Source organism: Cucumis sativus, chromosome 1 (assembly GCF_000004075.3).
Source record: "Cucumis sativus cultivar 9930 chromosome 1, Cucumber_9930_V3, whole genome shotgun sequence".
Lineage (NCBI taxonomy): Eukaryota > Viridiplantae > Streptophyta > Magnoliopsida > Cucurbitales > Cucurbitaceae > Cucumis > Cucumis sativus.
The window spans coordinates 18,793,414-18,815,477 of record NC_026655.2 but is presented as its reverse complement, the minus strand read 5'-3'; the positions used below and the strand labels follow the sequence as shown (position 1 = coordinate 18,815,477).

The 22,064-nt window shown below is 32.7% G+C and overlaps 3 protein-coding genes across 10 annotated transcripts; 2 read left to right on the top strand and 1 right to left on the bottom strand.

The window, feature by feature from the left end:
- Positions 1 to 3,331: 3,331 nt before the first annotated feature.
- On the top strand, positions 3,332 to 13,678 carry LOC101222257 (villin-4). Of its 6 annotated transcripts, none has more exons than XM_011658617.2 (24): positions 3,332 to 3,588; positions 6,020 to 6,106; positions 6,387 to 6,486; positions 7,128 to 7,196; positions 7,276 to 7,512; positions 7,591 to 7,768; positions 7,922 to 8,054; positions 8,284 to 8,446; positions 8,531 to 8,678; positions 8,822 to 8,922; positions 9,411 to 9,566; positions 9,872 to 9,940; positions 10,048 to 10,116; positions 10,251 to 10,388; positions 10,489 to 10,617; positions 10,944 to 11,091; positions 11,216 to 11,226; positions 11,477 to 11,617; positions 11,753 to 11,878; positions 12,000 to 12,065; positions 12,349 to 12,679; positions 12,772 to 12,977; positions 13,067 to 13,233; positions 13,308 to 13,678. In XM_011658617.2, the coding sequence occupies exons 2-23, from the start codon at positions 6,051 to 6,053 to the stop codon at positions 13,178 to 13,180; spliced, it is 2,889 nt and encodes a 962-aa protein (XP_011656919.1). In that variant the 5' UTR covers positions 3,332 to 3,588; positions 6,020 to 6,050; the 3' UTR covers positions 13,181 to 13,233; positions 13,308 to 13,678. The 6 variants fall into 6 exon arrangements, with proteins under 6 accessions (XP_011656919.1, XP_031735997.1, XP_031735998.1 ...); XM_031880137.1 differs by lacking the exon at positions 3,332 to 3,588 and adding an exon at positions 3,763 to 4,081 and having other exon boundaries at positions 12,781 to 12,977; XM_004146281.3 differs by lacking the exon at positions 3,332 to 3,588 and adding an exon at positions 3,772 to 4,081 and having other exon boundaries at positions 6,026 to 6,106.
- Positions 13,679 to 15,378: 1,700 nt separating this feature from the next.
- LOC101210696 (putative glucose-6-phosphate 1-epimerase) lies at positions 15,379 to 17,775 on the top strand. Its single transcript, XM_004146317.2, has 9 exons — positions 15,379 to 15,631; positions 15,801 to 15,875; positions 15,952 to 16,008; positions 16,257 to 16,411; positions 16,525 to 16,665; positions 16,765 to 16,867; positions 16,958 to 17,057; positions 17,146 to 17,418; positions 17,541 to 17,775. Exons 1-8 carry the CDS (start codon positions 15,470 to 15,472, stop codon positions 17,370 to 17,372), a joined length of 1,020 nt encoding a protein of 339 aa, XP_004146365.1. The 5' UTR covers positions 15,379 to 15,469; the 3' UTR covers positions 17,373 to 17,418; positions 17,541 to 17,775.
- A 1,289-nt stretch (positions 17,776 to 19,064) lies between these two features.
- On the bottom strand, positions 19,065 to 21,729 carry LOC101222016. Of its 3 annotated transcripts, none has more exons than XM_004146280.3 (3): positions 21,263 to 21,729; positions 20,107 to 20,423; positions 19,065 to 20,019 (listed from the first exon to the last, which is right to left on the bottom strand). In XM_004146280.3, the coding sequence occupies exons 2-3, from the start codon at positions 20,419 to 20,421 to the stop codon at positions 19,393 to 19,395; spliced, it is 942 nt and encodes a 313-aa protein (XP_004146328.2). In that variant the 5' UTR covers positions 20,422 to 20,423; positions 21,263 to 21,729; the 3' UTR covers positions 19,065 to 19,392. The 3 variants fall into 3 exon arrangements, with proteins under 3 accessions (XP_004146328.2, XP_011656907.1, XP_031736293.1); XM_011658605.2 differs by lacking the exon at positions 21,263 to 21,729 and adding an exon at positions 21,094 to 21,228; XM_031880433.1 differs by lacking the exon at positions 21,263 to 21,729 and adding an exon at positions 20,624 to 21,073.
- Between the last annotated feature and the right edge of the window lie 335 nt (positions 21,730 to 22,064).

Genomic DNA, 22,064 nt, shown 5'->3' with positions numbered 1-22,064 from the left:
AATCAAATGTCAGATTCATGGACGACTAAGCCCAAACCCATTAAACCTATAGTAAAATCCTAAAGAAGATAGAAATAATTTTTTTAACAATCATAAGACTTTCTATTTTTTTCAATACATAATCTCTCTTTATATGTAAGTCATCCGTCATATTGTATGTATATATCAATCATGATTGATTGAATGAGTTGACGTAATCTATTTGAAAAAAAAAAATCTACACTTATTTAAATTAATTCTTACAATTACCTAAGTTTAGAGCCTAACTATCTCACTTGCAATTTTCAAACCAATATACTTTAGCCTAGTATATACAATTTATCTTATTTTTATTTATAAATTTCATTAAGAGAGAAAAAGAATATGGATTGTTGTTTTAGAGTTTTGTGCACTCCACTTAGCTTTCAATTTATGATAATTTATAGATGGTTGCTTATGAATGATGCCTAACAAAATAAAATCTTCCCTAGACTTTAATAAAGAAAGGAATAGACCATGTAGAGTTGTTGAGATTGTTTTTCTTTAAGGGGTGTGGGGGTGGTTATAATAGGTCTTTTAATGAAAGGTTTCAATTGATGAGGTGGGGCTATTGGGTAGGTTTTAGTGAAGGATATGTAACAGGAGGAATGCATTATCAATGGTAAAATTGTTGTGAGAACAAAAAGGGAAGCTAAATTGTTTTCCTTTTTTCTAGTGATTCTCAATGTCCTTTTTATTAGGGAAAAAATGTGAGAACTATAGGTTAGTAGATGAATGCAGCTTATAAAATTTAATAAATTGTAGTAATTTTAAGTTTAAATTAATTGAGATTTAAATGTGAGATATAAAACATCTTTCACATTCAATTTTAGCTTAAGCTAGCGTTAGTTAGAAAATACTAGTGACACTTTTTTTAATTCTATCTTTTAACCCATATAATCTAAAGGATGTGTTGTGATTTTGCATCATGTTTTCTTTTTACTATACGGTTTTCAAATTTATATTAAATATTTTTCAAAGGTTAATAATAGTACCCTACACGTTGAAGTTAGGATACAAATAAAATATCATCAAAAGTATTGCTAACAAAATATAACAAAACACACAAAAGAAAAAGTTCGCACAACTTTTTGAAAAAAATACCTTAAGGGAAAGAGAGTCAAGTAGGATTGGTAAATTCCTTGTAGGTTCATGCTCTTGGGGGATCCCGCTCGACCCTAATTATACATATATTTTTTTTAAAGGCACACACATATATTAGGTATTTAATTTTTGTACATTTAGTCAAATTTTTATTTGTTGCTCTTTCTTAGTCAATTAAAGTGTCCAACCCAAGTTCCAAACCCAAATTGTATCATTTTCGCGTTCAAGTTTAGCAAGCTACCCATTATGCTCACCTTTGGTCTTAGCCGTCAAGTCCCCCCTCACATTTAGCAAAGCTATCACTTATGTTCAGCAAGCTACAATGTCATTCGTTGATCTATGTTGTCTATTGTCAACGAAGATGTAGTCAATGTTGTCGTGTAGCTTGTGCTGTTGTCCATCCCGATCACTGTAAATTATGTTTCCCTTTGAATTGTAAGGATGAGGGCAATGGATTGGGGTAAATTCTCCCAACAGAGATGGAGACACCTTTGTCCCACCCCCGACCTTGTTGTCAACCTTAGAGCCAACATATTTTTCTTGCAGGGAAGTTTCAAACCACCTAATATATATATGTATATAACAAACTGCACAAACTAATTGGTCACATGTGGAGGGCATACATTAACTTTCCATCAAGGTAAATATTGTGTTATCTCCAAATATGATAGATAATAGTATAGAAAACAACTCCAAACTTTAGGTTCGTTAAATTTGATTACCTCGAGCTTACATTTTATTAATTATTGCAATAACTTAAAAAGTAGTATGATATGTTATACGATATCTTAAATCAGTCAAAATTTGTGTTGTTGATAGAAAAACTTTGAGACAAAACATAACATGAGAAATAATAACATAAATTGCAAAATTTGGACCTTTACCTGCTTTAATTTTTTTTTTGATCCATATAATTTTTTAAGACTCGCTTTAGTATTGTCTCTGTGGTTGAAGTATAGTGACAACGTAAAAATTATTCTATCTATTTCTTAATTATTGACTGTCATCGAGCATGTAGCTTTAGTGTGCTAAGTATGTAACCAAGGTTTTTATAGAGAGAAATACTTTACTCGGTTTTTTTTCCTTCTATGACTCTAGCTTCATTGATGAATCAACTGCAACGTGTTTCAATCACATGTGTAATTGAGTTGTTTTTACCATGTGTACTTGGACATTTTGCAAGTGTAGTTTATTTTCTTTACTGTTATGTCACGTTATCATTTATGGTGAACTAGTAACGGTAAGTAATTGTGTCGTTTTCATAATTGTAACAATAATTGGTAATGACAAGTGATAACAATATTCACACGTAACTTTTAATTGTGCGTGAACTAAGTACCCTATGCTGCATAATCACATCGTGGTTTTTTATTACAATCTTGGAAGTGGAATCAAGTATCAATACTACAAACGAAATACACGTAAACAACATCAAACAAAATCCACTTTTTTTTTGTTTATTACCATTGATTTATTACAACTTCATTTTTGTAAACATGACCTTTTCTTGATGATCTTAAGGACTCTTTCACTATATATATTACTGGATAATTTAAGATAAATAAACATACAAAATTTAAAAATGATATATCAGTTTAAAATTTTAGTTTATTATTATTATTAAGGAAAACTGTAAAAGAAGAAAAAGGTAAAATATTAACACTAATTTTTTACTTTTCATGAAATGAATGTAAATAGTTTTATTTTCAAAATATCAATACTAGAAAGTTCAGTTTTCAGCTAAAAAACAAATAAACGAAGTTGTTATTGCACTTAAAAAAACAAACACAGTTATTATTAGAAAAGTTTAAACAACGATTTAATCACAAAGTTTATAAGTACATTAAAAAAGGGTCTAATTATTTTCATATCGTATTAGTATTATTGAAGAACAACACAAGTTTTAAACAAATAAATAAGTTTTGTAAAGTCTCTGTATTTGAAAAATCAACAATGAATAATCATCATAATCCTACCATATTTGAACATAATGTTCCACAGTTTCTATAAAAAAAAGTAATAACTTTTGTGCTGGAACTCTACTGTCAAGCGTTAACATACAATAACATAAACAAAATTGAATTAGCATACCGAATTAGACCAATGGATTTCAAAACTGTCTAAAAAATGGAGAGAAAAAATAGAAAAGAAAAGTCTCCAAAAAGCAAAAGGAAAAAACGGAGAGAGAATTGTTTCCTACCATAAAGCCCCGTCGTTGGCTTTTTGGCTGTGTGCTTCAATAATGGACGGTGACCGACCTTTCTTTCTCTCTTTCTTAGCAGCCAATCCTCACAGCGCGGAAGTCAGCCAACCCCATTTGCTAATCGCAATCATCTGACCAACCAATTTAACCATTTAATTTTTTTTCTCCATTTCAAATGGAGAACAAATAAACTAATTCTGTGAAGAAACAAGCGATTTCACTGTAAAAGTGTAGACCCCATCATTCTCAATTACATTTTACTGGTACCCATCTGGATGCTTTTGTGTTTTTCTATTATTGATGGTTGTTATTTATCACACTGTTCATTTCATCTAGTTTCACCATTTACTGTTGTAAATTTTGAGATTGTGATTAATTGGGTCCAGACTTCATTGATTAAAGAACAGGAAATTTCATTTCGAAATTCATCTGGGTAATGTGGGTTTAGCGGTGAAAAAGGCTCATTCCTGTTAATTTATCTCGTGGGGTGGCTTTAGTTAGTGATATGCACGCCTGTCCTTAATCATTCCCTCCATATTCTCTTTCTGAATTTGTTATTCCTATTATTTATTTTTCTTATTCTCCTTCTTCCGCCCTGTTTTTCTCTCTTTGTCTTTGCTTTCTTCATCTCTCGTACGTTCTCTCTACTGGGTTGTGAAGATTGTACAAATTCCATAAGCTTCTACAAGCTGGGATTGGATCGGGGTGCTTGTCTTTTTTCCTGTTATTCATCTCCTTCACGTTTTATTCAACCAGGTACTTAAATATTTCAGCCTTATCATTTCTCTTTGTCTTCTTCTTATTCATCTGGTGTCTTAATTATGTTAATGCCCTGGAGTTTCGTAATCAACCTATCAGTTCTCCATATCCAACAAGATATTCCTTTTTCACTTGTTTTGTTCCTTGGTACCATTGGCTTCGTGGGACATGCTTGTCAAAGAGTAAAAGTATAGTATTTTCTTTGTTGAGCCTGAGAATTCTGTTAATAGAATGCTTGCTCCATTATGGTATGTATCAAACTGAGAATGACTACTTGCATAATTGACCGGGTATTCATGCTGTTAAAAGCACGTTCAGCTTTCCGTGGGTTAGAATTTCGAAATTCGAATGGTGGGAAGATCTTACATGTGCTGTGGAGAATTGTATATGCATTTCACCTTTATTTTTCCGGGTACAGCAAATTCGTTTTTAATGTCCGAGTGTTTGGGTCTTACGGTCATGTCTTTATATTTGTAACTCTGATAATCTAATATATTGCTTGTTGCACTTCCCTTTCTCTAATTGAAGGACCATCAGGATTTGTTGATTTCACACCATTCCTATGTATTTTGTTCTTCTAAGGTGCAAACTTTACATTCCGTGAGGTGTAATGCTAGTTTCGTTTGATTGTAAAGTAGTTGGACTATTTCCAACTGCTGTATTGATAGGGCATTATATTCATAAGCGTCGTTGTCATGTCTGCTTTTTTCAACATTATTTTTCCCCAATGCAATTAATTTTTTTGTTCTTAAGAATGAATATTTCGTGTATTCTTTTGATAAATAATGATGAGCTTTAATTAACTGTAGGAATTTTTTTTTTCTCTCCATAGACTTCGTTTAATCTTTCAACTGTTTGACCTAAACTGGTTTAATGTTTCTAATATTGAAAAAGGATGTCTTTTATTACTTAAATGCTTTGTACTGATTATTATTTACCTAGGAGATTTCGATTAATCAGTTCATGTTGTGTCTTGATATGAACATCAAATCATTTGACCTGAGCCATATTACTCAGGTCTTATACTTGAGATTTGAGAACATATGTGCTTACATTCAGAAGTAGGAGGAATACGGGTTACACGATATACTGTGAGAAAGTAAAGTACAGAAAATAAAATTTACCTCATTGGATTGACAGATTACAAGAATATGCAAAGGGTAAATTCTCTGAGTGAGCTAGGGGAGTGGTCTAGGATTTTGTAGATGCTGGCTTGCCTGCATCAAAGGAAAAATCATTTGTGAATGCATAATATAGAGTTCTAAGGTATAGTTGGATGATACGTTTTTATTTGGGCAAAAGAGTAGTGGAAGAAAGTTGGGCAAGCTCTATTATTTGAAATGATGTTTGTTACAACTTGGAAAGAAACTTGTGGTGCGAGTGAAGAAGGAGAATATACTGGGATAGGGCAAGAGAATGAAGGAGACCTATTAGAGATGCACCTCTTTGGAAAATGCTAAGCTACTAACTTATTTAATTATAGACTTGGTTACTGGTTACTGAAACTGGAAAATAATTTTGTCTCTTCATAGTGAGACAAGTAGAATTGTCTCATAGCTTCAATCATCATTTGTGGATGGTTTTGTCTGCATTATTTAATCCTTAGTCAACAATTGCAGAGAACTGAATGCCAAAACTAGTTTAGTGTTGCTTATCACTATTCCATGAGCAAGTCCTCGTGACTTCACAATGTGTTTTGTATTTTATGCCAATTTAATGACTCACCCTCACAGAAGTAATTATGCCTCGACAGTTCTACAACTAGTGTCACTTGTGATTCTTTTTTGGTAAATGAATTTTTGTTGTTGTAAAAAGGGGGCTCCAACTTGGAATAAGATTTATTTTGATACGTTGATCTGTTACATTTGAGACCACTTCACTGTGACTCTTATTTGCCCAAAAGTGACATCACTCTGACTTTTGTGTGTCCAAAAGTGGCAGGTAACAACAGAGTTGCCAATATAACATGGCAGTCTCCATGAGAGATTTGGACCAAGCCTTTCAGGGTGCTGGCCAAAAAGCGTATCCTTACCTAATGTGACTTAAAGCATGCTTATTATTAGTAGTTTGTGGTTTATATTTTCTATTATCTTGTAAATCTAGCTTATGGGGTAAATATTTTTCCTATAGCAATTGATAACATTTTCCAATATACCAAAGTTTACACAGTTAAGTAAATTTACTAAAATTTCATTGCAACAGCAAATTAAATCTATCTTCACCACTTCATAGAAGATTTATTACAATTGCTTCATCTCTCACATCTGGAAATTTCTATTTCATTTTCCTTGACAATACATAGTGGGCTTGAAGTATGGCGCATCGAGAATTTCCGCCCTGTTCTTGTACCAAAATCATCTCACGGAAAATTTTTCATGGGAGATTCATATATAGTCCTCAAGGCAAGTGGTTTTGGTTTGGTTTTTTACTGTTTGCTTTGACAAAATTTGTCCCGAAACTACTCATTTTATTTTAATTCGTACTCTTATTCAAATATATTTTAATAGGTATCCTTAATAGGCAGATCATTTTTTATGATAAATAAGGCAGAACACTATCATTTTGCACTAGATGCAGTATATGTAGATGTGCTTCCTTTATGGAAATACCAAACTGTTAACTTCTCATATCTTCTTTTGGTCTTTAGTTTTACAAGTAGTTCTCACGTGACCTGTCTCATTGCATCTAATTCAATAAAGTTTATATACTAAAAGGATGAAGGAAAGAGACTGAAGGTGCTTATTAAGAAACCATAGCAAGAGATGGGATCTTGTTGCATTATTGGCTTTATTAATTCATTGTGGGCTTTTACCGGACTTGGAATTTGAGTATTTAAACCTATATGGTTATCCTATCTTCATTCTGTTTCTTCTTTAAAACATATTATCCCGCTGTGTTCTATGTTATAAGGAATTGCAATCAGTTTGATGAAGCAACTGCAACCTGCTATTACAGCAGCATGCCAGCATTAAAAGACAAGGGGAAAAGAAGCCCCCCTTTTGTTCTTGATACCTCCATTGATCCTGTATTTTATTCCTTGCAGACCACATCCTTAAAAAGTGGTGCTTTGCGGCATGATATTCATTATTGGCTTGGTAAGGATACCACTCAGGTAAGCTCAAATCAATCAGTTCTTGTCTGGTGGTTATTTCTTTGTTTTCAAATTGAATTTTTAAGACCTGTCAATCTAGGATGAAGCTGGTACTGCAGCCATCAAAACTGTTGAGTTGGATGCAGCTCTTGGAGGACGTGCTGTACAGTACCGTGAAGTGCAAGGCCATGAGACAGAGAAGTTCTTATCATATTTCAAACCGTGCATTATACCACAAGAAGGTGGAGTTTCCTCTGGGTTCAAACATGCAGAGGCTGAAGAACACAAGACAATATTGTATATTTGCAAAGGAAAACGTGTTGTTCATGTTAAAGAGGCAAGTTTAACCTCAGATACACAAAGCTGATAAGGAATTAACTTTTCCATTTGCTAAGTTTTTTCATGCTGCTGGCAGGTTCCTTTTGCTCGATCTTCACTTAACCATGATGATATTTTCATTCTTGATACCAAGTCTAAAATATTCCAATTTAATGGTTCCAACTCATCCATTCAAGAGAGAGCGAAAGCATTGGAAGTAGTTCAATACATTAAAGATACATATCATGATGGAAAATGTGAGGTAGCCGCCATTGGTAAGTAACACAGAAATTAGTAGTCCTGCACTTTGTTTGTTCTTCTTCTTTCTTTTTTTTTTTGTTATTATGAGTTTGGTTTACTATGTTTGAAACCTCATAATTTTCTACGTTTTTGTCACTAATAATCCAGTTATGTCTATTCTGGTACAGAGGATGGCAAATTGATGGCAGATGTTGAAACTGGGGAATTTTGGGCTTTATTTGGTGGTTTTGCTCCACTTCCAAGAAAAGTGGCCGGGGAAGGTGATAAGACGGTTGAATCACATCCAACTAAACTATTGCGGTAATATATTACCCTGTTTTGTTTTGTTTCTTTTATGTTTCATTTTAAATCATAACCATATCTTGTCACTAGTTACTTGCTACATGTTCAGTTTATCCCTTCAAAGTAATGAATATATTTTGGTGGAATATAATCATATTTGCTTCCAAGTTCTATAATTCTTACTTATTTTAATGTTTTAATCAACTAATTAGTGATGTAGTTCTGATAGTGGTATGTATGTCTTTAGTGTTGAGAAGGGCAATAGAGAACCTATTGAGGCTGATTCTTTAGCTAGAGAGCTGTTAGAGACAAATAAATGCTACATTCTAGATAGTGGGACAGAAGTTTTTATCTGGATGGGAAGAAATAGCTCTCTTGATGAAAGAAAAAATTCCAGCAGAGCTGCAGAAGTAATTCCCCAGAGCTCCTTCGTTTTTTATTTTAGTTTTTTTTTTTTGAAGACTTGAGATTCTTACATCTTTCCTTGTTAACAGGAGTTAGTTACTGGTCCTGATCGTCCACAATCACATATAATGCGTGTGATTGAAGGCTTTGAACCTATTATCTTCCGAGCCAAGTTTGATTCATGGCCTGAAACAGCAGCTGTAGCTGTGTCAGAGGATGGTAGGGGCAAGGTTGCAGGTTAGTAAGAAGAAATTCTCTGATTTATGTCTCTTTTAGTAAATCTTTTGGTTTTCATTTTCTTCTGTTTTTTCATTGTAATGCTGACATTTCTCCTGCTACTGTGTGGTGTTCTCACCTTTTCTTTTTGGGTTATCTTTCAGCACTTTTGAAACGCCAAGGAATTAATGTGAAGGGTCTTTTGAAAGCTGAACCTGTCAAAGAGGAACCTCAACCTTACATCGACTGTACAGGAAATCTACAGGTAAAGTTTCTAAAACTATTGAAAATTGGCTCTTCTTTTGTTTCAAGATAAGCTTCTGTAGTTGAAGTACCTTCAGACTTCTCTTAAGGGAATTTAATTCTAGAAAATGTAAGTTGCTTCCTTCTCTTCTCCACAAGGTTTACTGAACCATTCTACAAATTATGATACTATGCATAATGATTTGGCAGAAGAAGGAACAGACAGCTTAGGTTGTAACATATAAATGAATATTTGCTTCACAATCAGTTTGAATGTAGGAAAACAAACATGATGACGTATGTCTTGGAAAATCATTGGAAACTAACCAGAAATTTATTGATTAATAGACACAGGATTCAAGAAGTTGGTCTATCTTCCAGCAGTGTTCCAATAAGAAATTTATTAACGTAGAGATATCTGTAAATATGGTTAGATAATTACTGGTTACTAGCCTATTAGTAATCTGCACAAATGATTTACTCGATGATGAAAACTCCCTAATTTGTCAGGTCTGGCGTGTCAGTGGCCAGGAAAAGCTTCTACTTCCTGTCTCTGATCAAACAAAATTTTACACTGGAGATTGCTATATTTTCCAATATTCTTACTCGGGAGAAGACAAGGAAGAATTTCTCGTTGGAACATGGTTTGGTAAACAAAGTGTTGAGGTAGTTAACTTTTCATTCCCAATTGCCATTTCCTTACAATCACCACCTCTACACCATTGTGTGGACAAATAAAAATGGATTGTATTGAACTCATTGTGGTGATATTCCAATTTTGTCATGTTTGAAAGCATCAAAATATTTGAATAATGATAATTGGAAAGAGTTGTTAATGGAAACACTTTCTAGTTTCTATTGGAAAAGTTGTAAGCATAGACAATTTTTTTCGTGGCATGTCTGGGTTTGATTTTATTATTGTTTGTTTGTTTCCTGAGGAGTATCTTATTAGTTCAATTCTTTTGAAAAAGGGAGAAAGAGCTGCTGCTCTATCGCTGGCCAGCAAGATGGTGGAATCACTGAAGTTCCTGCCTGTCCAGGTACCTTCTACGATTTAAACTGTCCGCCTAACATAGGTTAAATACAATTATTCTAAATTCTTTGCTGTCCCTAATCGAGGATACTCATCTTCGTTTCAAATTGCTAGGCTCGTATTTATGAAGGACATGAACCAATCCAGTTCTATTCAATTTTCCAGAGCTTTATTGTTTTCAAGGTATGTGTGGGTTACTTAATGGAAATGCATATAACTGTATTATATGGAATGTTTGCTTCTTGAGACATCTCTCTCTCTCTCCTTCTGTCAAAGTTGAATCATTTCTTGAAGTTGATTGATAAAAATTTTTGCAGGGTGGGTTGAGTGATGGATACAAGAACTATATCACAGAAAATGAAATTCCAGACGTGACAGATTCAGAAGATGGTGTTGCATTGTTTCGAGTTCAGGGTTCTGGTCCTGAGAATATGCAAGCAATTCAAGTTGAAGCAGTACGTTGCTCTCGCTCCATGGTCTTTTGCAGTTTTACCTTGTGCACACTTCACTATAATAAATACATTGTTGTTTTTTTTCTTCTTTTGTTTCCATCAGGTCGGGTCCTCTTTGAATTCCTCTTATTGTTACATTTTACATAGTGGCTCTACTGTTTTTACTTGGTGTGGGAGTCTTACCAACACAGATGACCAGGAGCTTGTTGAAAGATTTCTCGATGTGATAAAGGTGGTAGTTATATGTTTTAATGAACAAAATCTTGTCGGATGATTGAGTTCCTATGATAAGAATAGCTGAGTTACTTGTTACTTTTCGATGAATCCATTATGAATCCAGGTGCCATTAGAATATGTAGATCATATGTTTTTAGTTAAAGAATTTAGAGGGAATTATCTCTGTGAAAACAAAAACTTAATGATCGGCTGAATTGGACATAGAATATTTCTTAACTATGTTTGCCTTCGGAAGTTTTTTTCTACTTTTGTTCAAGTACATCCTGTCTTCGAAATTCATCTCTGGAAATAGCTTCTCATATAATTCCCAATTTTCTGCAGCCAAACTGTCAATCCAAGCCGCACAAGGAAGGTGCAGAGTCTGAACAATTTTGGGATCTATTGGGAGGAAAAGTGGAATATCCGAGTCAGAAAATTGCAAGGAATAATGAGAGTGATCCACACTTATTTTCTTGCACTTTTGCTAAAGGTGCGTACAATTCAATTTCAATTGTAAAATGTACCTCTTTCATCATTATTGTTCTTTTTTTGGTATACAAATCTAACTTTGTTCATGGCATTGATTTCACGGCGGACACGGTGGCATCATGCAGAAAATTTGAAGGTATTCTCTTATTTATTTCTTGAAATCTTCTAAAAAAGAACACCATCAATCAATTCTATCTTGAAACTTAAACAGGAGTTATTAATTTCCTGTTTGAAGAAGTAATCCACCGAAGTTCCTGTGTTCTATGTGCTGTAAAAATGTCTTATAGTAGTATATGGTCAAGGGCCTTATGCTTCTGCATGGTTTCATTTCATATTTTCATATATGTTATTTCCTAAATCTTCTTCAAAACTCTATGTTATTGCAGGTTGCTGAGATCTACAACTTTGGCCAAGATGATCTGATGACAGAAGATATTGACATTCTTAGTTGTCACTCTGATATCTTTGTTTGGGTTGGTCAGCAGGTTGACCCTAAGACTAAAGTCCATGCTTTAAAAATTGGTGAGGTATGTTTTATCCCATCCATCATGGAATTCCCTTTTTGCTCTCTAACTTCTTTCTTCCACCAATCATCATGAGATGGAATTACTCTTATGTCTTCTATAATCTTATTTTGTTTTTTTTTTCCTAATTCTTGACAGAAATTTCTTGAGATCGATTTTTTTCTTGAAAAATTATCACGCGAAACTCCGGTATATATTGTTATGGAAGGAAGTGAGCCACCTTTCTTCACACGTTTCTTCTCATGGGATTCTGCAAAATCTGCGGTAAGAATTATATGTTTATTTAGTTACAATTACAATTATATGTATTCCAAAATTCTGACAATAATCTTATTGCTTATTTTATTTGAACTTTTTTTTGTTTCTTTTAATTATTTGAATACAGATGCACGGAAATTCATTTCAGAGAAAGTTTGCATTAGTCCGAAATGGTGGTACTCCTACTGTAGATGTAAGACGTCTTCTGGTTCTTCTTCTATCTTTTTATTCAGTCATTTTTCAGATTTGAGCACTGCTCTGAAACAAGGTTTTTAAATTTTAATTGAATAACTTGATTTCGGCGGCCTCTTGGGATTAATGACAATTAATACAATTTTTAATATTATGAGAGGTCCTTCAAAATCACTTTTATTTTGTCTCCCGTCTTGAGAAGGGATACCTGAGTAGGCTATTCAGCTACTATTTGGTTAGAATTTGTCAAATGTGTGGTTGAACATTCTCTTTTATTGGCACAGAAACCGAAGCGGAGAGCTCCTGTAATATATGGAGGAAGGTCCAGTAGTGTGCCAGAAAAATCACAGCGCTCAAGGAGTGTGTCGTTTAGTCCTGATCGAGTCCGTGTGAGAGGAAGGTCGCCGGCTTTCAATGCATTAGCTGCAAACTTTGAGAACCCAAATGCTAGAAATCTTTCTACACCTCCTCCAATGGTTAGAAAATTATACCCAAAATCTGTTACTCCCGATTCATCAAGACTGGCTTCTAAGAATGCAGCCATAGCAGCACTGAGTGCAAGTTTCGAACAGCCACTGCCTGCCCGAGAAGTTATTATACCTCGCTCTTTGAGGGGTACGAGTTCATCTAAATTTCACCCACATTTCATTTACAACCATCGCGGTTTCCTAGTTTAATAGAATTCTTCTTCCTTTGTGTTTCTTAAGGGAGCCTAGGTGCCTTGAAGCCAAAACCAGAGTCGGACAATAATGAGGAGAACTCCATGAGCAACAGAATAGAATCTCTTACTATAGCGGAAGATGTGAAGGAGGATGAAGTTGAAGATGAGGAAGGTCTCACAATACATCCATACGAATCACTTGCAACAAATTCAAGTAATCCAGTTTCAGACATCGATGTGACAAAGCGAGAGGTGAGAATTTGTTGATGAAACAATTGGATGAAAACTAGGAATACCATTAATCAACATTGAGTTTTGATGTGTGGAATTTGAATGTGCAGACATACTTGTCGTCAGCAGAGTTCAGGGAGAAATTTGGAATGGCAAAAGATGCTTTCTATAAGCTACCTAAATGGAAGCAGAACAAACTTAAAATGGCCTTGCATCTGTTTTAGATCTCCTTGCTAACAATGTCTTTGATTGCTCGTCGTGGAGTTTTGGTTGCCAAGTAGGTAGCTGTTTTCCTTGCAACAGTGACTGGTTCGTTCATTTTACTAATTGAGATGTTTTATTCTTTGGCAGGTGGGCAACTCAGAGTCCTTAATGGAGAGCATCAGTGCATTTTAAGCTGTTTCTGCTCCCAAACAAAACTCAGACCTGTCTTAATTGGTTTGATGAATGCTTTCACTAGCAGTTGAGTTAGTTGTGCAATATATTCTTTGAAAATTGGTTTGATGTGAGCAATTTTGGTTTTTGTTATCTAATTCTTTTCTTGTTCATTGGGTTTTGTTCTTTTAATATTAAGAAAAAAAGGGGGAGAGATAAATAGTTTAATTTTAGTTGTATTGATTGATGAGTGAGGATGGAACCATGTACAGCACTGTAAAGATTAGTCCTCTCTTTTTTCTTTTTGTTCATTTTCTAAAATAATAAGTGTGATTTTTTTTATAGCATTTTCCTCATTTACTTCCTATATGTTTTCTTTGCTTCATAAACTATAAAATTTTGCTATATTTATCAATATTTTTTAAACAATTTTACCATTTAAAATAATTTTTTAAATTTATTCAAATATAGATTGAATAGTTAATTATAAAACTAAAAAGAAGCAGCACCATTTGCCTTTTTCTTTAAATGTTATTTTCTCGAACGTTCTTATACATTTTGGAAGTTTTTTTTCTTCTCATTATTGGTCAAATTATAAATTTATTTATTAAGTAAAAGTAAACACATTTAGAAATACAATATTCCATGTCATGAATCTCATTTCATTTTTCAATTACAATATGCATTACACGATCTTACAAGATGTATTTTGGATTATGTTAAATAGTAAATTTGTTATTTTATGTGATTCACGTAAAATTAGAAGTTAGTCCATATGATTTTATAAGTTAGACAGTAGTCTCTATAATTTGACATATTTTCATTATATAGTTCTCATGGTTTGTTAAAATACTTTTTAATCACTACAAGAAATCAAGATATGATAGTTAACAAAAAAAAATGCTATAGTAGACCTATAGTTTTTTCGAAGGTTGTGATATCCTATGTTTTTATAGCCAATCAATAAAATGTGCTATTATAGGTTTGTAATAGCATTTGTTCAAAGTTATTATACATTTCTATAAACCTTTTTTTAGGGGTAGTTGCAAATTTAGCAATTAAATTCAAATTAATTAAGTATATAGCACAATTTTAAAAAATTTGTAAATATAGAAAAATTTGTCAAATTCTATCAATGATATAAGTTTATCACAGATAGACCATGTTGTAAATATTGGTCTATCACTGATATACCATATAAAGTCTATCAGCGATACAAGTCTATCAGTGATAGTTTTACTATATTTGTAATCTTTTAAAAATGTTGTTATATCCTTAATTATTATTGCTAAAATAATCATCCATTGCAATTTTCTTTTATTTATTTATTGCGGTGCCAAAACTATATTTCACTAATACGTAAAGGATAACTACAAAACACACTTCCACTATATGTAAACAATAAATATCATGGCAATAATTAAAATATCACAAGTTTCATCTCTCATAATTGAAATTTTGTAATTCATTGATAAAATTAAAATATCACAAAAACTCATTTAATCTAAACTCATGTTATTAAAAGCTAAATGCTCATACAATCCATAGTTATCAAAATAAACCAAAGTTAACTTCTTTTTTTTTAACATAAGACATGCTAATCAATTAATTAATAATAACTAATTATCAACTAATCTTTAATCGACAATTACAACTAATTTACAATTATTTAAACTGTAATTCAATTTCTAATATATTTAATTGTTGTTTTAACAAACCACCAAAATATTATTACCAATTGATGATGATTATTATACATTATGTTTTCAATAAATGCTTTGTTTTAGTGCTTGAATAAATAAATATAATTACTATCAAATTCAAATACAAAGTTTGTTCCAAATTTGTTAATTAGTTATTTTAACAGTATCGTTTCAAGTTCGTTACATAGTAACCTAAAATATATTTTATTAATCAAATTAATCATCTCTCTTAATCTACATTATAAAGTTCTAATTTAATTAATTTTCACAATAGTAAAAAGAATTAGCGTTGATCCTGTTTGCATGGAATTATAGCTCTTTAACAGGAAATGCTTGTGAGTGAGAGTCATTCTCGCTTATAAATTGCATTCAACAACCATTGTTATCTCTTCGTTCTTGAATTTGAATACATCAAGAAAATACAAATACAAATTGATGAAGAAATCCGAGATTACTGAATGCTCTTCGTCTTCTTCCTCCTCTAAACCCGCCGCCACTGCTCCTCCTATCTCTCCGATTGGCAGCGTCGAATTTACCACTGACGCTAATGGTTTAGAGAAGGTTGTTCTTCGTGGCCCCCGTCGAAGTACTGCTGAGGTATCTCTTTTATTATTATTTGTTTATTTATTATGAGGTTTTTGATCAATCCAAATAATTTAACACATTTTTTCATTCTTTATGGTTTTGCATTAAATCAAGAAATGTAAGATTTAAAATGTAATTATTGATAAATTTAGTGATTTTGTGTGAGTACCGTTTTGGTTAGGTGTTTTTGTACGGAGCTCAGGTGATTTCTTGGAAAAATAAACTGGGAGAAGAGTTATTGTTTGTAAGCTCAAAGGTAACTTAATTAATTAATTAATTAATTTAATTCATTCAGTTCATTCAACTAATCTGATTTTGAATTTGGTTTATAGGCTGTGTTTTCTCCTCCTAAGCCAATTCGCGGCGGAATTCCAATATGCTTCCCACAAGTAGGTGTACAAATTTTTGTTTTGGTTAAAATAACGTTTTGCTCAATCCTAAAGTTTGATAAATTTTAAATATAGTTCTTCATCAAAAGTAATTAAATGGATAAAAATTGGACATAAGGACCAACCAAAGTAGTATTTTATGTGATAAATAAATGTTTAAAGAAGGGTGGAGGTTTAGGGTTTAGGGCTTTTGTACAGTTTCACCCAAAAATGGTGGAGTTTTTAGGGTTAATGGTTTCTGTGTACAGTTTCTGAACAATGGAATGAACGAGCGGCATGGATTTGTAAGAACAAAATTCTGGAGAATAGATTTGGATCCTCCTGCCCTTCCAACCTCCGCCCCTTGCAGCTCATGTATCGATCTGATTCTTGACGAACAAGATCGATGGACATGGCCTCACAAGTAAGAAAAACTAATTATTATCCTAATCATTATTTAACTTTCCATTTCTTGTTCTTGGTCTTGTTTTTTTTTTTTTTTTTTTTTCTAATTATATTTTATGAATTTCTTTACAGATATGAATTTCGTCATAGAGTTGCATTGGGATACGAAGGGGAATTACGATTGACATCTCGCATTAGAAACATAAGGCCTGATGGGAAGCCATTTACGTTTACATTTGCTTATCATCCATATTTGTTTGTTTCGGACATAAGGTTAATTTAATTTGGTTCGTTTGTGTTTGTTGAAATGCTTTTGACTTCTTAGTTAATGCTAACATATTATTATTATTATTTGTTAATGCATGTGAGTAGTGAAGTGCGTATTGAGGGAGTGGAGACGCTCAATTATCTTGATCACTTGAAGGATAAGGAACGTGTTACTGAACAAGCCGATGCTATCACTTTTGAATCCGAGGTAACTTATTTTGCTCTAAATTAAAGTACTTTTAGATTAGGGTTTATCCCAAATTATGGTGGCCATAATTATTCTTATATTTTGGTTTAGGTGGACAAGGTGTACGTACTAACCCCAACAAAGATAGCAATATTGGATCACGAGAGAAAGAAAACAATAGAACTACGGAAAGATGGGCTTTTAGATGCCAGTAAATATAAACACAATTGATTGTTTTATATTTGGTATTAATATATAAAATGATCTAATAATAATGTATATGTAAATAATGTTAATAGTTGTGTGGAATCCATGGGACAAAAAGTCAAAAGCAATAGAAGACTTTGGGAACCAAGATTACAAGAGAATGGTATGTGTAGGAGCAGCTGCTATTGAGAATTTCATAACACTCAAACCTGGTGAAGAATGGAAAGGTAGAATGGAACTTAATTTTGTTCCTTCTAGTTATTGTAGCGGCCAACTCGATCCCCAAAAAGCACTTCTTGGTGCTGCTGCATGCTCCTAATTCATTCATTCGATCATTCAATCGATCTATCCTTTTTCTCCACACGGTCAGAAACGTAACCTTTTCTCCTTCATCTCTCTAATCTCGTTTCACTTTAGTACGTCTATAGATTTAGTACATAAATAATAAATCGGTTCTTAAATTATTCATTTTTTTCTCTATTTGCAGATCCCATGCATAGCCAAGATTAGATCTCTCTCTCCCTTTTTCTTTTCTGCTTCACATTTATGGAAGAAAATTTTGAAGCTGAAGAATCATATCATCATCAAGGGAGAGGTTTGATAAGAAGATTTTCTGTTTGATTTAGTGTTTTAGATCATAGCAATAATGACAAATATGAAAAGTACAAAAATAACAGACATCAGTTCAATGGCATATATGCAACACATATAGATTTGAGGTTTCTTCTCTCTTCCTTTGTCTTCTCTTTTTATTTATGGCATAAAATTATAATTAGAATTAAATTTTATTATTTTATGCCATGCCACCGAATTAAGTACATGAATTAATAGTTAATGATGTATCATAGTGTAATAATATTAAGAAAATGTTTAACCTATACCTATAATCTTCCTTAATTATCATAATTAATATGAGGATTAATTAAATTATAAGATTTTAGAAAACTCATATTAGACCCACAATATAATAAAATTTACAACAATAATAAGGTTAAAATACCATTATTTTAGAGTTTATTTAATTTTTGTAATTGAACTTCCAAATGTCTAATTTTAGTTTTAGACTTTCCCATATATCTTAAATTTAGTCATTTTCATTATAATTTTTTAAAAATATATTCACATATTGTTTTTCTTTACATGAAAATAATTTTATGATTATTTAATAATGGAACAACTTTCAAAATACAAAAACTAAAATGGTATTTTAACTTAATAATAATAATAATAATAAAATTAAGAGTATGTTTCATTTTCAAAAGATCCCAAAGTACATTTGCATCTTGTGTCATCCATATAAAAACATCCATATTCTTTCAAATACTAAAATATTATCCTCGACATTCTTTTAAGTATTTCAAAGTCATAATTGAAGTATAAATTGGTTAAAATATTAGACATCTTTGTTTTTAGATCACCATCACATCACTTTATGTCTCAAATTTAATCTCACACTCTAAAAATAAAAAATAGTTTTAATTTGAATAGGAAAGTATTAAGAGTAACATTGAAGGACAAATTTATTTAAAAGAAAATAAAATTGGGGTTAATAATAAATAAAAAGTAGTTAATAGTTAGAAAATTAAAAAACCATAGGTGGGAAGGGACAATGACATCCCACAAGACAAAATGGGTTATGTACGGAGCTGCACGCACGTTGAGTAGTGATAGCATTAACTTTAAGCACAATCATATCATCTCTCTCTTCTTTTCATCTTTCTATCTCCTTCTCTTTGTATTCGCATCTACTTTCCAAAGACCAATAATCTGCTGTTCGACGCTCCAAAATGATCAAACACAGATTCTTAGAACAATGTCTTCAAAACTTAAATTCTGCACCCATTCTACACTGGTTACTATTTTGACATAGATTTTCTAGTACTACACTACTAGTAAACTACGTGAATCAATCTGTTGTTGATTTCGTTTTTGTTATAACAATCACAATCGGTCTCCCTTCACATTCTAACTACTCAGTAAAGCTGCATAATAGAGTTTGGAAGCCACCAAATCAAACATAATATACATTGTTTATATATTCTCTGCTTTCAGTTTTTATCTTTTGTTGGGAAAACTTTGAGCAGTTTTATATTGATTATAGATGAAAGTGTACAAAAAAAGAACAATTTTATGCTCCTGAAAATGGGCTCTTTTGTTCTCAAACATCAATTTTATTAGAGTGAAGGTGCAAACTAATAAATTAGAATCTCAATTGGAGAAAATGTGTTAATAATAATATAATATGAACCTGTTTCTTTTTTTCTTCTTCATCTTCCTCTTTTTTTGTGCAAGTTTTGGAAAATAATCTGATGCACAAAACTTGTCATCATCAACAGCTTCTACTTGAGCTTTAAACTTTGAAAAAGCCAATGTGGCCTTTTAGTTTCTTGATCACAAGTTGCACTTGAACTGCTCATTGGAGTTGTTGGATCACTGCATTCCTGATCTCCTCTTTCTGATTTGAATGACAATGATGAATCAATCTCTCTCTTCTTTTGTGTAAGTGGTGGAAATGATTTTGATCGCTTCTTGCTTAGACTACCACCAATACTTAAAGTAAGTTCAACATCACTTTCTTCATCTTCACACCCATCTATACTCATTTTTCCGACGACAATCGGCGTACTTGGTCCGGCTTGGTCTTCGTCCACCGTGCTAACTCCAGTCGACATGTCTTCCTCTGCTGCTGGTCTTTCAAGATCAAACCCTCTTGATATTATTCTCATATTGTCTCCTGAACAGCTCCCACTTCTCTCCCTACTGCTTGGATCGTCTGATCTCAAGCTTTGAAGATTGAAAATTAAGCCTCCTCCAGTTGTTTGTGCTGTTTGATTTTGATTTTCCCTGTTGTTAAATAGCAAATGGTTCATTGCCTTTGGACACCATAATGCATTTTGTTTGCTTTCTTTTCTCAGTTCTTCCATTAACATCTTTTGAACACTGTATAGCCTATGAAGCTCCTTTACCTGCAAAAGGAAAAAACATATATTGATTCATTCAATCAAATGTTATATCAATTTTGTTTGAACAAAAGTGTAACGAAACCATCTTACTTGGTTCTTGAAAGCATCTTCATGGTCCTGCATTGTCTTTCGAATGGCGTCGACATCTCCTTTTTGCAACATCTTGTTAATTGCTTCTTGAAACTTGTCAAGTGAACCAGTAGTTGTCATGGGAGAAGATGTATTATTATAGATCAATTTAAGGGGAAATCTCGTTGCTGTTGTTGAGTCTTGGAAATGGTGTTGCCAAGCATTCAGTCTTTGAATTGTGAATAATGTGTTGTTATTGCTGCTGCTGCTGCTGCTGCTGCTGATATGGGCAGATGTGGCTAAAGGATTGAAAGTGGGTTCAAGTCTTGTTCCCATACCTGAAACCAAATTTGGGTGTCAAAAAATAATGTTGGACATTACAAAAACACACAAAAAAAGAAAAAAACTTGAGACATAAAAGTCATATTTGACAAATTAAACAGAACAAGCTTTTTTCTTTCACTCTCTTTCCACAAGTGGGGTGGTTGTGAATTGTGTATAGCCACTGAGATTTAGATAAAGACAGAGTCTACTTGACCAATTTCTACTGTCTCCAATGCAAAATTTAGGCATGTATCAAGGAGTAATCAGTTCAAACTTTCAATATTCCAAAAATCCATATACTAAAGAAAAGAGATTTAGTTGTAATGGGGCCAATTATACTAAGCCAAAAGTCAAATTTATAAGCCAAATACATCAGATACTTTGCTTCTTAATATCATCATCAATATCAGGGGCCCCTTTGGAACATTATTTATATATAACTTTCAAGGATCTTATGGTTTCTTGAACTTGGAAAAGCATAATCAAACAGTGAAGAAACAATGCAGAGAAAGAAAAAGAAATGGTATATCATGTAGATCTTTCTCTCAATATCTTGTGACATAAAACAAAAAACTGCCCACTTTGTATATAAGATCAAACATTATAAATCTAATTGATGAATTTCTCAAAAAGGTTCAGAGAAAGAAAACAGAAAACATTCAGAGAAAGACAGAGAGAAGTTACTCTGCTGATATTGTGAGCAATCCCAAGAACATGGAGAAGAATTCAACCAAAAACCATAATCAGAAAGAGAGAGAGAGAGAGAGAGAGAGAGAGAGAGAGAGAGAGAGAGAGAGAGATTCAGAAACAAAAGTAATGAAGAGAAATGATGAAAAGGGATTATAGATTTGACCTGATATAGAAAGAAGAAGTGGCAAGAATTTGTTGATTGTAAATTGTTATGAGAGTCATTGAACATCTTCAACCTTCTTCATACCAATTCCCAATTCTCAATTCCCTCATGAATGAATGAATTACAATAAAACCAACAAGTAGTCTTTGTTTGGTTTAGTTTGAGGAAGAAACAATAAAAGCAAAGCAAAACACAGCTTCTCTGTTTGTGACTAAAAAAATAAGAAATCTTTGGTGTTAATAATTCAGGGGTTGACAGGCTGTTGAGAAAGCTGGTTTGGAAGAGAGAGAGATCAGGAGGAATTGTGTAAAAGTATGGTATAAATATATGGTGTATTTTGTACTTAAAAAGATGGTATTATTATTATTATTATTGATGATGTTGTACAAGCATATATATATATATATATATATATATGGGTGTGTGATTTGGGGGATGTTGAGGAAGATGAAAGAAAAGAGAGAGGAGGGAGAGAGGGGCCACATTAAAATATATATTAAGAATAAAAACAAAAGAGAGTCATAAACATGAACCAGTTTTGTATGTATGCCTGTGAACAAGATATTCCAGACAGCTCTTGGAAGCTTTCAATATATATATATATATATATATATATATAAGTATGCATGAATATGAATGGTGGAAAGTTTATGCCTTCTTCTTTCCCACATAAACTGCACTCTCTCTCTCTCTCTCTCTCTGTTTTCTTCAAACAAATTCTTATTCTTTTCCCCTTTCTTTTATGGCCACTCTAAAATTCTATGTTTTTTTCCTTGATTCCTCCCCCCTCCCCCTCTCCATT

Bases quoted from the DNA above. Each gene is read 5' to 3' on its own strand.
- LOC101222257 (XM_011658617.2), top strand. From the start codon at position 6,051: ATGGCAGTCTCCATGAGAGATTTGGACCAAGCCTTTCAGGGTGCTGGC. The intron at 7,197-7,275 runs GTAAGCTCAAAT...CTGTCAATCTAG, and splicing joins TTGGTAAGGATACCACTCAG to GATGAAGCTGGTACTGCAGC. The intron at 12,978-13,066 runs GTGAGAATTTGT...TTGAATGTGCAG, and splicing joins TCGATGTGACAAAGCGAGAG to ACATACTTGTCGTCAGCAGA.
- LOC101222016 (XM_004146280.3), bottom strand. From the start codon at position 20,421: ATGGGAACAAGACTTGAACCCACTTTCAATCCTTTAGCCACATCTGCC. The intron at 20,020-20,106 runs GTAAGATGGTTT...TTCCTTTTGCAG, and splicing joins AAGATGCTTTCAAGAACCAA to GTAAAGGAGCTTCATAGGCT.
- LOC101210696 (XM_004146317.2), top strand. From the start codon at position 15,470: ATGAAGAAATCCGAGATTACTGAATGCTCTTCGTCTTCTTCCTCCTCT. The intron at 15,876-15,951 runs GTAACTTAATTA...TTTGGTTTATAG, and splicing joins TATTGTTTGTAAGCTCAAAG to GCTGTGTTTTCTCCTCCTAA. The intron at 16,412-16,524 runs GTAAGAAAAACT...ATTTCTTTACAG, and splicing joins CGATGGACATGGCCTCACAA to ATATGAATTTCGTCATAGAG.